At 45.5% G+C, this 15,407-nt stretch overlaps 2 protein-coding genes across 8 annotated transcripts in view; one reads left to right on the top strand and one right to left on the bottom strand.

Moving 5' to 3' along the window:
* Positions 1-12,176, top strand: part of ZFYVE21 (zinc finger FYVE-type containing 21) — a 215,742-nt gene extending 203,566 nt beyond the window's left edge. For both annotated transcript variants that reach the window (XM_085626284.1, XM_085626285.1), the window contains one exon: positions 11,257-12,176. In XM_085626284.1, coding sequence (XP_085482410.1) covers positions 11,257-11,292 — 36 coding nt within the window. In that variant the 3' untranslated portion in view covers positions 11,293-12,176. The remainder of the gene's footprint in view (positions 1-11,256) is intronic.
* A 70-nt stretch (positions 12,177-12,246) lies between these two features.
* Positions 12,247-15,407, bottom strand: part of PPP1R13B (protein phosphatase 1 regulatory subunit 13B) — a 509,136-nt gene continuing 505,975 nt past the window's right edge. For all 6 annotated transcript variants that reach the window (XM_085626276.1, XM_085626274.1, XM_085626275.1 and 3 more), the window contains one exon: positions 12,247-14,360. In XM_085626276.1, coding sequence (XP_085482402.1) covers positions 14,319-14,360 — 42 coding nt within the window. In that variant the 3' untranslated portion in view covers positions 12,247-14,318. The remainder of the gene's footprint in view (positions 14,361-15,407) is intronic.

Raw genomic sequence — 15,407 nt, 5'->3', positions numbered from 1 at the left:
AGGAATGGTTTGATTTTCTTCAGTGTGTTGAGTTGGAAATTGGCTCCCCTAGTAGTAGCACTGATGTGTGCCTGCATGTTTAGGTGTTTATCCAAGGTTATGCCTAAAGATTTGGCAGAGTCTACAACATGAGGAGTGCAGTTCAGAGCAGTTAGGTGTTTAATCCAGTGTACGGTAGGAGCTGAGTAATTAAGTTGAGTGATCAACAGAAATTCAATTTTGAGAGTATTTAGTAGGAGATGGTTCTGAGCTAGCCATTGTTGAGTTTAGGCAAGTGCAGTGTTTGACATTTTTATGTCCTCTTGCGAGGAGATCTTCCGGTACAATTGCATGTCATCCGCATACATGTGGTATTGGATGTTGGCTCTGTTCAAAACGACCACAAGAGGTTCCATAAATAGGTTGAAGAGAGTTGGGGAGAGTGTAGAACCTTGTGGGACTCCAATCAGGACAGGGGTACTGGAAGCGAGGGCATGATTAACTTTGATCCTTTGCGTGCGGTTGTGAAGGAAGGAGGCAAACCGGTTTAGGACCGGGCCCGACAATCCTATCCTATGTTGTAGGAGATCAATTAAGTTTTTGTGTTTGATGGTATCGAAGGCTGAGGACGGGTCTAGAAGGATCAGGAGACCAGGAACATTTTGGTTGAGGGCTCTCACGGCGTCATCAACAATGTGAGTTAGTGCCGTTTTGGTGCTGTGCCCTGCTCTGAATCCTGACTGATGGGAATCCAGGAGTTGATATTTCTGAATATGATTGCAGAGCTGCGAGTGAACGCATTTTTCAAGCAATTTTGTTAGTCATGCTGCTGGTGATAGGTCAGAAGTTGTTTGGATCTGATAAGTCCACACTGGGCTTCTTGGGAATGGGAGCAACTTGCCCAACTATTAGGCAGTCCGGAATCTTTCGCTGTAAGAGGGATTCATGAATGATCCTGGACTAAAGAGGGAGAATGGCCGGGATTAAATCTTTATAGAGCTTGGCGGGGAAAGGATCACCAAAATGGTTTGAGGGTTTGATGGATGCCATGTTGCGAAGTAACTCCGTGCCGTCTGGCAGGAGAAAACTGCTCCAAGAGGTGTTGTTTTTGAGGTCCAAAGGCGAGTGTATTGTCGAGGATTCTGCCACCTTCCCTAATCCTGCCGGCAGTATCTTGAGTAGCAAAGTTGGGGTAGTGTGTAATAGCTCCAGCTCTATTTTCATTGTGTTTTCAGTGAAGTGAGCTGTAAAATCATCACCACTGGGGAGCAGGGATAACTGAGTCGAGCTCTGGTTAGAGGATTGGTTAGATTGTTCCTTAATGATTTCGAAGAGTTTTTTTGGTCTGTTTTTGGCTCCATCCAGTTGAAGTCTGAAATTATCGATTTTCACCAAGCGTATGTGTTTGTTGTAAATGCTTCTCATTTTCCTCAGTTGAGAGAGATTTGTGGTGGAAGGAGTCTCCGATAGTCTTAGATTGCGCCGTTCATCATTTAGGGCACCATTAAACCATGGTTTAGAGCGTTTGACTGGGATCCTTTTGAGCTGTTTCGGAGCAACCGAGTCAAGATTGTTAGAAAAAGTGTTAATGTAAAGACATTCAAGGTTGGTTAAGTAAGGGGGAGGGGCTGTAGTCTTATTTTAGTGATTGAGGTTATCAAACTAATGTCGAAATCCCAAAGGGTATGTATGAATGTTCCACATTCCGTTTGGCATCCAAGACAATCTGGACTCGCCCCTTTCCCTAATTTATGCAGTCATGCTCTGTCAAAATAAGTTCGGTGCAGAATTTTGTATTGGATGAGGCGCAACCTCAGTTTGATTGCCACTTCCCAATCAATATCGTCCATTTTCCCAACGGTCCGTTTTCATTTCATACGAAGTGGACCCAATTTATCGGGCATATTATTGAGCAACGTTTTGTAGGTGAATGAAATTGCTTTGGCTGGGATCTCCTCCTGCAGGAGTCGACTCTCTAGCTGAGCATAATCCGGTATTGTCTCCTCATCCAGCCCCTCTGCAGCCTATGCATGCTTCAAACGGAGGTATGCATATTCTTGAGTATCATGAAGCTGGTATCGGGCTTGGAGTGTGCTGAAAGAGGCCAACACCCCTTTCTCCAGGACAGCCCCTATTTTAGAAATACCAATTAAATCCCAGTGCCTATAGGCTCGTAACGTCCCAATCTTGGTCAATCTAGCTCCTTCCCACAGTGGGATCTCTGGTTGATTTCCGGTCCCACTTAATTTGCTGCTCAGCGCTTTTCCAAGCCTCTAGCGCCCTCTGGGTCGCTTGTAACAACGGGCTACGTCCCTTCCCTCCATAGATATAGTGTAGGTGGGTACGTTCTCTAAATTGCAGCCTTTCCAGCCTTAATGTCAGATGATCCCCAGGTGTGTGAATCCATTCATCTGAAAGAAACACGTTACTTAGATTCCTTACCTTAGAATATCCCCAGGCATCAGGCTGGATCCAGAAAGCTTTTTCATCAGCAGTACCCTTGCACGTCGGAAGGCGCTGTCTGCGGCTCCGCGTCTGTCGTCGGCGTCGTGATCGCCGGGATGACTTCGGAGTACTTAGACGCCGCCCTCGCGTGCTGACGTCAGTTCTTTTTTCCGCGCCGGGAAGAGCGTACCATTAGTAATTTTTTGACTAACATTTTGGACATGTTTGTCTATCTTTTTCGGGTCGACTTCGACTCCTGGTGCGGGTAGGGATGCCCGGGTTCAAGCTGTGTGACGTTTGTCACCGACTAATGTCGGTTACCGACCCCCACCATCGGTGTCTCTACTGTCTTGGGGCAGACCACGATGACAAGTCGTTCCCCGACTGCCGGGCCTTGACCTCGAAGGCTAGGCGGGAGCGGTCCCGCAAGCTCCTCGAGATCCAGCAGTCGGCTCCGTGCCGTTCGAGGTCCCGGTCGAGGAGGAAGTCGAGGGACTGGTCGCGGAGCCGCAGTCATCACCGCTCGTCGGGATCCAAGTCCTCGCACTCAGGTAAGTCGAGGCATGGTAAAAAGAAGTCGAAGAGGTGACATCGCTCTTCTGACTTCCCTCGCGCGACTCTCTTCTGACTTCCCTCGCGCGACTCGACCGAGGGTTCGGGTGGCCGCGTCCGGCCCCAAACCTTCCAGTCCCTTGGCCTCATGCGACTCCGGGTGAGATTCGAGACTTCCTCGTGGCCATGAGGGGTCTCTTTCCGCCGCCGAGGCCTGCTGGCGCGCCTCCGGGACCCGCAGGTCCGACTGGGCGTCCTAACGAGCCGGCAGCTTCGGCGCCGACTTCAGTCCCGACGCCGCAGGTCCCCGTGGGATCCAGGCCTGGATCCCGGTTGACGCCAGTTGAACTCACGACTCCTCCACTGGCGCCGACCCCCATGGTGTAGCTCCCGGCGCCGTCCCTAGTTTCAGCCCCGGTCTGAGTACGGCGTCGGAGTGGCGCCGCTCGGCGCCATCTCCGGCGTCGATGGGTGAGCCTTTCATGTATGACTCGGCTCCGTCATTTCTGCCTGTTTACCAGGAGACGGATGAAGGGGAGGACTGGGCAGATGAGCTGGGGGATGCCAGTGGTCTAGACACTTTGCCTGACACTGGTTTCATCTCTCCTTCCGTTATGCTGTGGTGCTGCGCAGGGCGGCCCAGGACTTGCGCCTGGAGCTTCACTAACGTGCTTCAACTGCTGCAGTTTAATGAGGCCCTCACTGACGTTCTGATAGGCACTTGGTCCAAGCCCTCCACAGTCTCTCCTGTGGATCGGAACGTGGCCCAGCGCCACCGCCCAGCTCCGGGCGACCCCAGCTTTCTGTCCGTACACCCCACCCCTGAGAGTCTGGTTATCCAGGCCTCCACGTCCCAAACCGCCTTCCCATCCACACCTCCGGATCGGGAATCCAAAAGGATGGAGCAGTTTGGCAGGAAACGGTTTTCCTACCTCAGTCTGAGATTGCGGTCCATTAATACAGCGTGCCTTTTGGACCGTTACACCCACTCTCTGTGGGATACGGTGGCGGACGTGCTGCCCCAGTGTCCAGAGGAGGCCAGGACACTGCTCTCCCAGGCTCTTGCTGAGGGGCGTGATGCAGCACGGTATTCCATCCGATGTGGACTAGACACCACGGACTCGCTGGGTAGAGCGATTGCAACAACGGTGGCGATTCGTCGTCACGCCTGGCTGAGGTCCACAAAATTTTCAGGGGATGTCCAGAGCACTCTCATGGACATGCCCTTCGATGGCCGTCGCCTTTTTGGCGACAAAGCAGATGGGGCGCTTTAAGGACTCCAGGGCTACGGCCAAGTATGTGGGCCTGTCGGCATAAGGGGCGCACCCGCATGTTCGTCCAGCCACAGGCCGCAGACCCCGCCTCAACGCAGTCGCAGATGTGGATTCTGCCGTGGCGGAGCAGGGGGGCAGAGAGCCGGTCAGTCCACATCTGCCCCTGCAGCATCTGCCTCAAAGCCTTCCTAGTCAGAGCTTTCAGGCCCATTCCACGCCAGTGCGAGGCAGAGTTTGCCATCACCTGCTCCACTGGCATACCATCACTTCGGACAGGTGGGTGCTGCAAATCGTCGGAAGGGGCTACTCCCGCCCCTTCGAGGCCACCCCTCCAGCCATGCCACCGTAGTACCACCGCATGTCGGGGGATCACTTGCAACTTCTGCAGGAGGAAGTTACGGCCCTCTTGGCCAAGGGGGCCATCGAGCACGTTCCTGGCCCAGAAGTCAGTCGGGGTTGTTACTCCCACTACTTTCTAATTCCCAAGAAGGGAAAAGGGGGGCGTACGCCCTATCTTGGACCTCAGGAGCGTCAATGCCTTCCTCCGGAAGGAGAAGTTCAAGATGCTGACATTAGCTCATGTTCTGGCTGCCCCAGACCCTGGAGACTGGATGGTAGTGTTGGACTTGCAGGACATCCCCGTTCTGCCGGCCCACCGGCGTTACCTGCGGTTCACGGTAGGCCACGAGCACTTTCAGTTTACCGTGCTCCCCTTTGGCCTCACCAGTGCCCCACGGTGATGGCGGTGGTCGCAGCTCATCTGTGCAGATTAGGGGTTCCAGACTTCCCCTATCTCGACGACTGGTTGTTGAAGACGGGCTCGCCCCGAACAATCATCTTCCACCTCCAGACTACGGCTGACCTCCTGCATTTGCTGAGGTTCTCCATCAACGTGCCGAAGTCACATCTGAGTCCCTCCCAGAAGCTCCTCTTCATCGGAGCAGTTCTGGACTCGGCGCAGTTTCGGGTCTATCCTCCCGAACAGCGGATTCGGGATATTCAGACTCTGATTCCGATCTTTCAGCCTTTATCCCGAGTTTGTCAGGATGGCCCTACGGCTGCTGGGTCTGATAGCCTCCTGCATCCTGCTGGTACATCACGCCAGGTGGCGGATGCGGGCTCTGCAGTGGGACCTGAAGTTCCAGTGGGCTCAACATCAGGGCAACCTGTCTGACCACGTCCTGATCTCGGAGGGCACTGCAAGACAGTTGCAGTGGTGGCTCACGGACCGCGATTGGGTCAGTGGCAGATCCCTCTCCCTACCCAAACCGGAGCACATAGTGGTGACAGATGCGTCCCTCCTGGGATGGGGGGGCCACATGGGAGAGACTGAGATCAGAGGCCTCTGGTCTTCGGTGGAGTCCCGGCTCCATATCAACCTATTGGAGCTGCGGGCGATCCGGCATGCATAGAAGGCATTCCTTCCCTCTGTCCGGGGAAGTGTAGTGCAGGTGTTCACGTACAACACCACCGCCATGTGGTATTGCAACAAACAGGGCGGGGTGGGGTCGTGGACCCTTTGTCAGGAGGCTCTGCGCCTCTGGACATGGCTGGAACATCAGGGCAACACCCTGGTGGTTCAACACCTGGCGGGCTCTCTGAACGCCAGAGCGGACGAACTCAGCTGCCGGCGCATGATGGATCACGAGTGGCGTCTGAACTCTGACTTGGCGCAAGGCCTCTTTCGGCAGTGGGGAGAGCCTTGGTTAGATCTATTCGCCACCGAAGAGAACGCGCAATGACATCAGTTCTGCGCGTTGGAATTTCGTCGCGAGTAGAGTTGCGGTCTGTTATACGCCTTTCCGCCTATACCACTTCTGCCCAGAGTGCTGAAGAAGATCAGGTGCGACTGGGCCCAAGTCATCCTTGTGGCTCCGGATTGGGCACGAAGATACTGGTATCCCGAGCTACTCAGTCTGTCAATCGATCCTCCGATTCGACTGCCTCTTCAGGAGGACCTTCTGTCGCAGCAGTAGGGGACGGTCCTCCACCCGAACCTGTCCAGCCTCCACCTCCATGTGTGGAGATTGAGCGGCGGCAGTTGATGCCATTTGACTTGCCTCCTAAAGTCTGTGATGTCATTCTGGCAGTCAGGCGTCCCTCCACTAAAACGGTATATGCCAGCAGGTGAAACATATTTGTGGCATGGTGCGCAGCAAAGGCTGTGGATCCCCTTTCCGCCATTCTTTCTGAGGTTCTCCTCTTTCTTCTTTCCCTGGCCCAGCAGGGCTCTGCTCTAGGCACCATCAAGGGATATCATTCAGCTGTTTCAGCCTTCTTGAGGCTTCCTGATCAGCCTTCTCTTTTCAAGTCCCCTGTTGTAAATAGATTCTTAAAAGGCATTACTCACACGTTTCCTCCTGTTCCCTTTGTAATGCCTCAGTGGGACTTTAATCTGGTGTTAACTTATCTGATGTGCGCTCCCTTTGAGCCACTTCGTAACTGTCCTCTTCGTCTTCTGACTCTCAAGACTGCTTTCCTGGTTGCCATCACCTCTGCCAGAAGAGTGACTGAGCTCCAGGCTTTTTCTTTTACACCTCCTTTCCTCTCTGTCCATCAGGACAAGGTTGTTCTGAAGACTCGCCCTTCTTCTCTTCTTAAAGTGGTTACTGCCTTTCACATCGGGCAATCCGTTACCTTACCCACCTTCTTTCCACCTCCGCATCCCTCGAAAGAGGAAGAGAGGCTCCACCGTCTGGACCCAAAACGTGCGCTCTTTTATCTGGATCGCACAAAACAGTTCCGGGTGGACGATCAACTCTTCGTTGGCTACGTGGGCGCTAAGAAGGGGCGGGCAGTGCACAAGCGAACCATCTCTCGGTGGGTCGTTTTGTGCATTAAGGTCTGTTATTCTTTGGCTCAGAAGGATCCTCCTGTGGGGCTGAGGGCCTGTCCACTCGGGCCACAGCAGCTACTACTGCCTTGGGACGGGGAGTCCCTCTGCACACGTTTGCCAAGCATTACTGCCTGGACAGCCAAGTCCGGAGAGAGGGCTTCTTTGGCCGTTCCGTTCTCCAGGACTTCCTGGTGTGATCTTGGTTCGCAGACCCACCACCGGGGTTGGTATTGCTGGGGTATCTATTCTAAGTTAAGGAATCTAACTAACGTGTTTCTTTCAGATGCACAAGTTACTTACCTTCGGTAACGATATATCTGTAAGAAACATTAGTTAGTTAGATTCCATACCGCCCCGCCCATCCTCCCCGTTCTACGAACCGATATCTAGGGTTAAGGTCTAGTTTCATGGCACCAGTGTCGATTTCTTGCATGGCTCTGCGTTCCTGGCGTGGAAAGCTATGTGCAGAACTGACGTCAGCGTGTGAGGGTGGCGTCTAAGTACTCCGTCATTCCGGCGATCACGACGCCGACAACTGACGCGGAGCCGCAGACGACGCCTACCGACGTGCAAGTGTACTGCTGATGAAAAATCTTTCCGGATCCAGCCTGACGCCTGGGGATATTCTAAGGTAAGGAATCTAACTAACTAATGTTTCTTACAGATATATCGTTACCGAAGGTAAGTAACTTGTGCATTAATTACAATGAGGTGGGATGCTCTATAGTATGCCCTAATGTCCGGGAGGGCCAAACCCCATATAGGGGTTTCTCTGTAGTGTTTGAAGCGCAATGCGTGGGCCCCATCCCAGAGGAGCAGGCACAGCTCGTTATCTATACTTTTGAACGTTGTTTCAGGTAACTTAGTGTAGGTGTTTGGCAGTACGTAAAGCAACTGGGGAAGCGTAATCATTTTATACATGGCGGCCCTACCCATAACAGTCAGTGGAAGCCTCCTCCATCTCTTAACATCGTCCTGGAAGTTTAAAAGGACCCGCCTGATGTTGCGAGCTAAGCTAATTGCCACATCAGTGGTAATGTAGAGGCCCAGGTATGTAAATCCCTCAGTCAACCATCGCCGACAGCTAGGGTAGGTCTGGGGCTTCACCAAGAATCCGGGCTTTATTATTGATCAAAAGCTCTCGTTTAAACCTCAGGTCTCCAGGGTAGCTTCATCTTGCTTTGCTGTTTTCAGATGGATTAAAAAATCCTTTGGGTAATCCCATTGGCAGCCCATAGAAGGGTTCTGCAGGCCCTGGTGGTATCCAGGTTGCACTACGGTAACGTCCTGTGTCTGGGTATTGATAAAGCCTCTTTACATCGGCTACAGGTCATCCAGAATGCTGCTGCTAAATTGTTTTCATCTGCCAAAATCTGCCTCCGCTTCTCCTTTACTCCAGCAACTCTATTGGCTTAAAATCCATAAGCGCCTTCTGTTTAAGTTCCTCTGCTACATGTTTCGCGTCAAATGGGGCCTTGTTCCTTCCTACATTCAAAGCCTACTCACACTCTATGTTCCAGCTCACAACTGCGTTCCCAGCCTTTCATTGTTCTAAGTTCCCAGGTTTCGGTTGGTCAGTATGAGGGGTCGCTCCTTCTCGTCTCGGCCCCAGACTCTGGAATGCCCTTCAGTTTGAACTTAGAAACTGTCAGTCCTTGAGAACTCAGACGTTGCTGTTTAGGGACTCTGTTTGATCTCTCTGTTTTTCCTCTGTATTTCCTTCTTTTACCCCTGCTTAGCTGTGGCGGCCTCCACACGTCCAGCACCGGGAGACCCTGTTGGGTAGCTGGGCGCTTTATAAATGTAAATACAAATACCAATGTGTATCTGCAGCACACATGCCTCAAACTGCATGTTTCGGGACCCCACCTCTTCCCGCCCTTCATTTCTTTGCGCTTCCTTAACTAATCACCACAAAACTTTGGTTAATGATGCAATCTAGAAAACAGAATAGGTCTGCAAACATTCATGGGTATTCATCAGTGACAGGTATAAGCAAGAAAACATCTGAGAAATGTCAGTCTCTGGGAATCCTAACTATTTTTTTCCCACTGAACGGTTAAAAATTGAGTTATGGTTCTTGCTCTCAAACGCATAAAACCACTGAAATTCGCCAGTTGTGGTTATGAACGCGCACAACATACTTACACCATCTGCCAAGATCTTCTCCTGTTAACTGTTTTTGTGTGTCTAGATATTTTGTGTATGGTGGAGTCATGTCATGTGTTGTATGCATGCATAATCATAACTCGTTTTTTCTATATAATGAAATGTAATGATTTTTTTTTTTTTACATAACATGAAAACCAACACAGTGCAGTAGTGTTGCGGGTAAATTGGCGCTAAACACCTCCTGTGCACAACGTTTGTTGAGGAATCTGCACCAAATTTGGAAGACCTTTAAAAGCAATTGATATCTATTGGTGTGTACGGTTTTGTGCCAATCCATGGGGGGAGGCGCAAAGTTAAAAATGCTGGCACTATTTAATGAATCTGCAGGTATTTCATTCAGCTGCATCGAGGGGATGTCCCGTTATATTGAGAGATGGGGAGGAAGTTTGACTAACAAATACTTTTTGCACAGTTTGAGGGACCTGCATAAAATTTGGCACAGATTTAGCATGTTTAACTTACTCATGATGTTATAATTTCATGCAGGTCCATCAATAGAGGGTACATTTAGAAGGGGACAAAAAGTGTTCATTTGCTAGTAAATCTATCAGATTTTGTGCAGATTCATCAAACAGTGCTGTTGAGCTTTCTGTTGGTATGTTAGGTTTTGAGTACACCTATCACAGGGATGAGGGACATAGATCTATTTTGTCTAGGTCCATGGGACCGTTTTCTCCACCTTCAAGGGACGCACTGCGTATGCGCTAACTCATATGGTGCAAGATCATTATACCTGGACAGCTCCTTTCTCTGCTCCTGAGTCTATACAACGGTGCAGATGCAAATTTCTCTCATTTACATGGGGACACACATTCATGCAAATGAGGAAACACCCTCTTGAGATCACAATGCTACATGTAAGCAACAATCTGTACAACAAAAGGGCTTCACAAGTGTCCGAAGCCCTTTCTAGACTATCAAAACCCACCACCCTCCCGGCGAAGAAAGAAGGGACACATTCTCCCGTTACACCCTCTGGTCCACTTCAGGGTACTTGCCTTTGGTTAATGGTTAGACTTGGACATTATGCGTACATTAGAACAGTTTGGTAGCTCCAGTAGCCACAAACATCTTTGCCACACTGTAAATTAGCACTCAACGTTATGGGGACAGTGATGCTGGCAGATCATTCGCTGGCCACCACTGGCAGATGGATTGAATTCTGCATCACCAGTGGCTTTATACATGGAGCTTAACTTTCTATGGCAGCATTGGTGGCATTCTCCTGGCATGTAGAATATTGGGCAGATGGTCGGTGGTTACCTTGTTACTCAAAGCGCATACAGCTAGAGCAAGCCTACATTTAACTAGTAAGTTTTGCACAACCCCTTTGTCTTTTCATTTCCTGTACTTAATTTTTGTAGAATGGGGATAGATCCAGGATTACATTGCCTTAATAAAAAATTAGTCTAAGGCTGTTTTACCCTTATCACTGCTATTTCCACCAACTCAATCACTATAATGTATGGCTCAACTTAATGACAAAACAAAATGCATGTGGATCACCCGTGTAACTACCTCCCATTGCACTTTGCAGATGGTAGATTAAAAAATACTGTGTCTTTCTAAAAAAGGTCTGTTAAACCAAATGTAATAGTTTATTTTTATTTTGCCTATCCATCCTGTTATTGAGTAAGAAAGCCTTCCGGCTTTTGCCACAACAACAAACTTAATCATAAAAGATGATACTTCAATGGCTTCTTTTTAACTCGCTCACTTTTCAAACAGTTGTTGTGTATTATAAGAAATTAGATGCTATACCAAATACGATTTTGTAGTAACTTCTATTGTTAATGTATTATGCAGTCCTAGGGCTACTGCCTAAATACTATAGTTATTCTCAATTTTTTCAGCTGTCGTGCAATTCTGTATTTGAAGAAAATCAATGGTAATTTGAATATCACGTCTGTAAAACAATGTAATGTGTTATTTAGCGTTCTCATTAAAGACATTACTTTGTTTACTTATTTTACATCTCTCTTTTTCTTTTAAACAAAGGCAGCAAAACTGCTTTATGAATCTCGGGACCAGTAAATACAGCTCTTCCAATGAAACATGAAAACCTTCGAGACCAGCTCCAATATACCTGCCATTGTTTGTGCTGTCATTTTGACATATTTGGTATATTAGGCTATTGACCCTAATCTCTATATTACATATGCGATTAAGTATGTAACCCAGGCAAACGCAGTTGGTTATATTGGTACAGTTAGTATTCACCTACTTAGTGTGCAATATTTATATATTTTATTAATGCTTTAAATTTAGTCTCATTTAAGGTTTTTGTAAACCTTACTATTTTCAATCTTGTAAAAAGGCCTATATAATGTGCACTACTGCTAAAATATAGCACAATTTATTTTTTGTATGTAAGATGTTGTAATTTGTGGGGTTTGCAATACAGCTAATCAAACAGGATTTCTAGTTCCATCTTTTGTGCACACAGATTATCTTTTGGTTAGCAATCTCAGGTTTGGCTACAAAGATGTACCCGTAAACTATTTGCCTTAGACACCTTTTATAGAAATCATGTTTTTGGAATTATATTGACATACAATAGGGTTAACAACAGATTTGCATCACACTAAATGAACTACATACAAAGATTAAATCATTCTCAAAAAAAGAAAGATTGTGAACTATTTTTCTTTGTATTAATGTTTCAAGTTGTCACTTTAAGGTATTCTTTGAACATACAGTATTTTTATGTATAAATGATTGTTTAAAGTATGCATTTAAAATAGTATTTACGTTTACTACTTTTTATTGTATTAAAAGTAAATGCATACAAATAGCTTAAATAAAGCCTCTGTATAGATATTTGGTAATGTTGTATGGCATGCCATCTTTTCTTAACCATAAATTGGGGGTTGCTACCTATTTATATATAAAGGTACAATAAACCACTTTGACATATATATATACCTTCATGTTCTAGTTATTTCTTTTCACAATTTGGTATAATGCAATTAATAAGACACACTGTCATGCTGTAGTCACATTTTATTGTGCACATTTACATCTCCTGCATTAGCTGTGGCTTGTACAGTAGGCTCTATAAAAGTAACCATTTAGTCACATTCAAGTTATTTAACAAATCTTTACTTTCAGTTATCAAACATAGGCAATTCATGCTAACTTGCGGTACAAGGTACAGCACAGCATAAAATGATACAGTATATAAATTATACAAATAACTTGTACATTGGAAAAAGAAATGGCCTACATCTGTGGGAGAAAACCAAGTTCCAAACACAACCACAATCTGCAGGAATAACAAAACAATACTGCAAGTGTATAAAATAATGTATGGAAATCCAGAGAAGTGCATTTTTTTTCTTTTTCTTAATAAAAATTACAATGTAGTGGTGAACTTAATTAAAATAAATTATTGCATTCCGTGCTTGATGCACACTTATAAACCATCCTCATACATTAATTCTCGACCTCCCGCCAACAATTTTTCTATCAACCTTAATCATTTACTCTCAAAGCACCTTATTTTCATAGTAATGAACACATTCCCATTCTCTACAACTTAAACCAGCTAACTGCATAACACTAGAATAGGATCATCTATGCTTTAGCACAAAACAATTGTGATGGCACAGTAGTCAGCAGAGATGATGCATCCGGGCAGTTACCATTTTTCACAATGTCAGTGGACAGTACTTCAGGATTCAAATTGGGTTTTATGGAAATGTAAATCCAGTTTTATTTCTTTTTTTAATGAGCCTCTTATGAACGATTTAGTATGTTGGTTCCTGTCGTTGCACTGTTTTCTTTTCCCCAAACAGAGTGACAAAATGTAGAAAAGCAGTAAGCAAGTTATGTCCATACCTTCGACAGGCAGTTAATACAGTGCACTGAGTACTTGTCTGCCCATACCTACATATTTACCCGCTGAATTTAAGCTATATTTAAACACCCCCAAAGTAATGCATATATTTGATGGTCTTACAAAGGTTTATTATCAAAGTGCAAAAGTAACACTAACATTCAAAGAGTAGTTTTGCGGTGTGGAGTTTAAACGCAAAAAAACAGTTCAGTTGGCAATAAAACTTTTTCATTTTTTAAATGAATGCTTTCTTTTACAAAATTATGAAAACTGATAACTTTAACTCTGCCTAAGAATGTTTCAAATTTGTTCATTACATGTTTAATTTGTGGGGGTATATAAATATATTTTAAACGCAACCTGGTATAACTGCATGTACGTTTTTTGTTGAATCCATATAGGTGGGTTACTTGCTTTTCTTTGGTTTATCATAGCAAGAGTTTAGTTTGAGTTGACATTGAGCATCCATACTATAGGTGTAACACATCAGTCCTTCTGGCATAACAATTTCTTTAAAACAAATTGTTGCTTCAGACAACTAACTTTCTCAACTATTGCACATTCATTCAATTAGACATACAAGCTCCCTTCAGTAGTTTCAAACATATTTGTAAAAGCAAAATAGTGCTGCATGTGGAATAGCAACATAAATTACAAATTGTGACCTTTAAAAAAAAAAGAGAATCTTTTGTTAAAAGATTTGTTTACTCTCATTCTTGCTTTGACCCAAAGGTAATTTTAATGGCAATTTGAGGAGGGCACAAATTACTTTAACAACAAACGGAATCTGTTATTCCAGTATTGCCTCTAAGAATTTCTTGTCCTAGAAGTTATGTATTTTTTTGCAGCATATCTGCATAACACCCACAAAAGTGACAGAATTAGGACATTTGTTGGCGTTTTATATTTTTACATTTTATTGATAATTATTTACATAAAAGGAATCTACATGTGTTAATATTTCAGAGCACATGAGTTTTTTTTCCAGATTTGGCATTTGAAAAAATTGGCAGACAGGAAAATGCATCTCCCGAATTCACTAGTGTTATTAAAGTTGTACAGTTCCAACCTTCTTCTTAACACACGCTGTCCTGAGAATCGCGGGGGAAGCACCATTCTTTAATTTCCTTTATGAAATGTTGTATGGAGAATGTCCAGTGTATGGTTTGTATCCAGTTACTTCCAGGATATTGCACTTCCAAATATGAGAAGAATTTGACATTCAAGCGAGTGTTCTCTGCCGTGGCTTTATCCTTGGGTACAACTAAAATAAAAACAGTGTTAGAAGAGGTGTGAAAACCATGCTGGTCAACTTGTAAAAAGTACTTAGATCAGTCATATAGGAATTAGGTATGCCAACATTAATGAAAAGATCACATTACTTTTTAAGCTACTTACAACACCTATAAATAAATTCTAAGTTTTGTGTTTTCACAAAACACATTAAATTTGTCAGGGAATCAGTATTTGTTACTCTTGCAAGAGGTCAAAGGGAAGTCTTTCTCATTAACGTGGCCGTGTCAGTTCCCAGGCGAATAGAGCAGATCTAAATTTATTAAAGGCATCGCTATTTCCTCAATAAGAATTCGATATCTAGACTAACCCTAAGACCTTACCTATACTGCTGTTCTACCAAAGGTCATAATATTTTAATTTCTGATGAATGGTAGTCTAGCCCAGGGGTATAAAACCTCTTCTGTAGTGATAGCTACTTCTGATCAGGGAAAATCATTATGAGCTACTGCAGGCAAAGCAACTCGCTCATTGTTACCAGACACCCCCACTCCCACCTTCATGGACTTTAGGCCTAATGTCCATAGAGCTATATACTATGGTTTGAACAAAATACTTTGACTAGGGGCAATATGACATGGCTGCTGTGTGTCTCAATGAGAGCGTGGGCTTTGGGGTTGCACGATCCTGGCTGCGTATGAAAGGGATGCATGTGTAAGGATGACTGAGAGCCTGTGTCATATGTACTTGTGGCACAGAGCATGCCTTTCCTCATAGGTGGCACAGTTAACTGTATAACACAAACATACAACTCGTTTTTTTTTTTTAAATGGAAGAAATTGTGCATAAAAATGTTCTGCAAAAAATGTCCATATATAGAACATTTTTCTGCACTTTAAATTTCTCCCCTTTAAAATAATGCCACGTGTTTACCAGCCACTGGGAGCAAGCTGCCAGCTGTGTGCAAATGTGCTACTTTGAAGTGGGATAAAATTAAACTGAAGCGTTAGCTTTGTTTACATGGATTCCATAAAACTCATCATTTTAATTTTCTCCCATTTCCAAGTGTCACATTAAC

This window comes from Triturus cristatus, chromosome 9 (assembly GCF_964204655.1).
Source record: "Triturus cristatus chromosome 9, aTriCri1.1, whole genome shotgun sequence".
Classification (NCBI taxonomy): domain Eukaryota; kingdom Metazoa; phylum Chordata; class Amphibia; order Caudata; family Salamandridae; genus Triturus; species Triturus cristatus.
The sequence above is the reverse complement of the archived record's forward strand: the minus strand, read 5'-3'. Positions and strand labels throughout refer to the sequence as shown.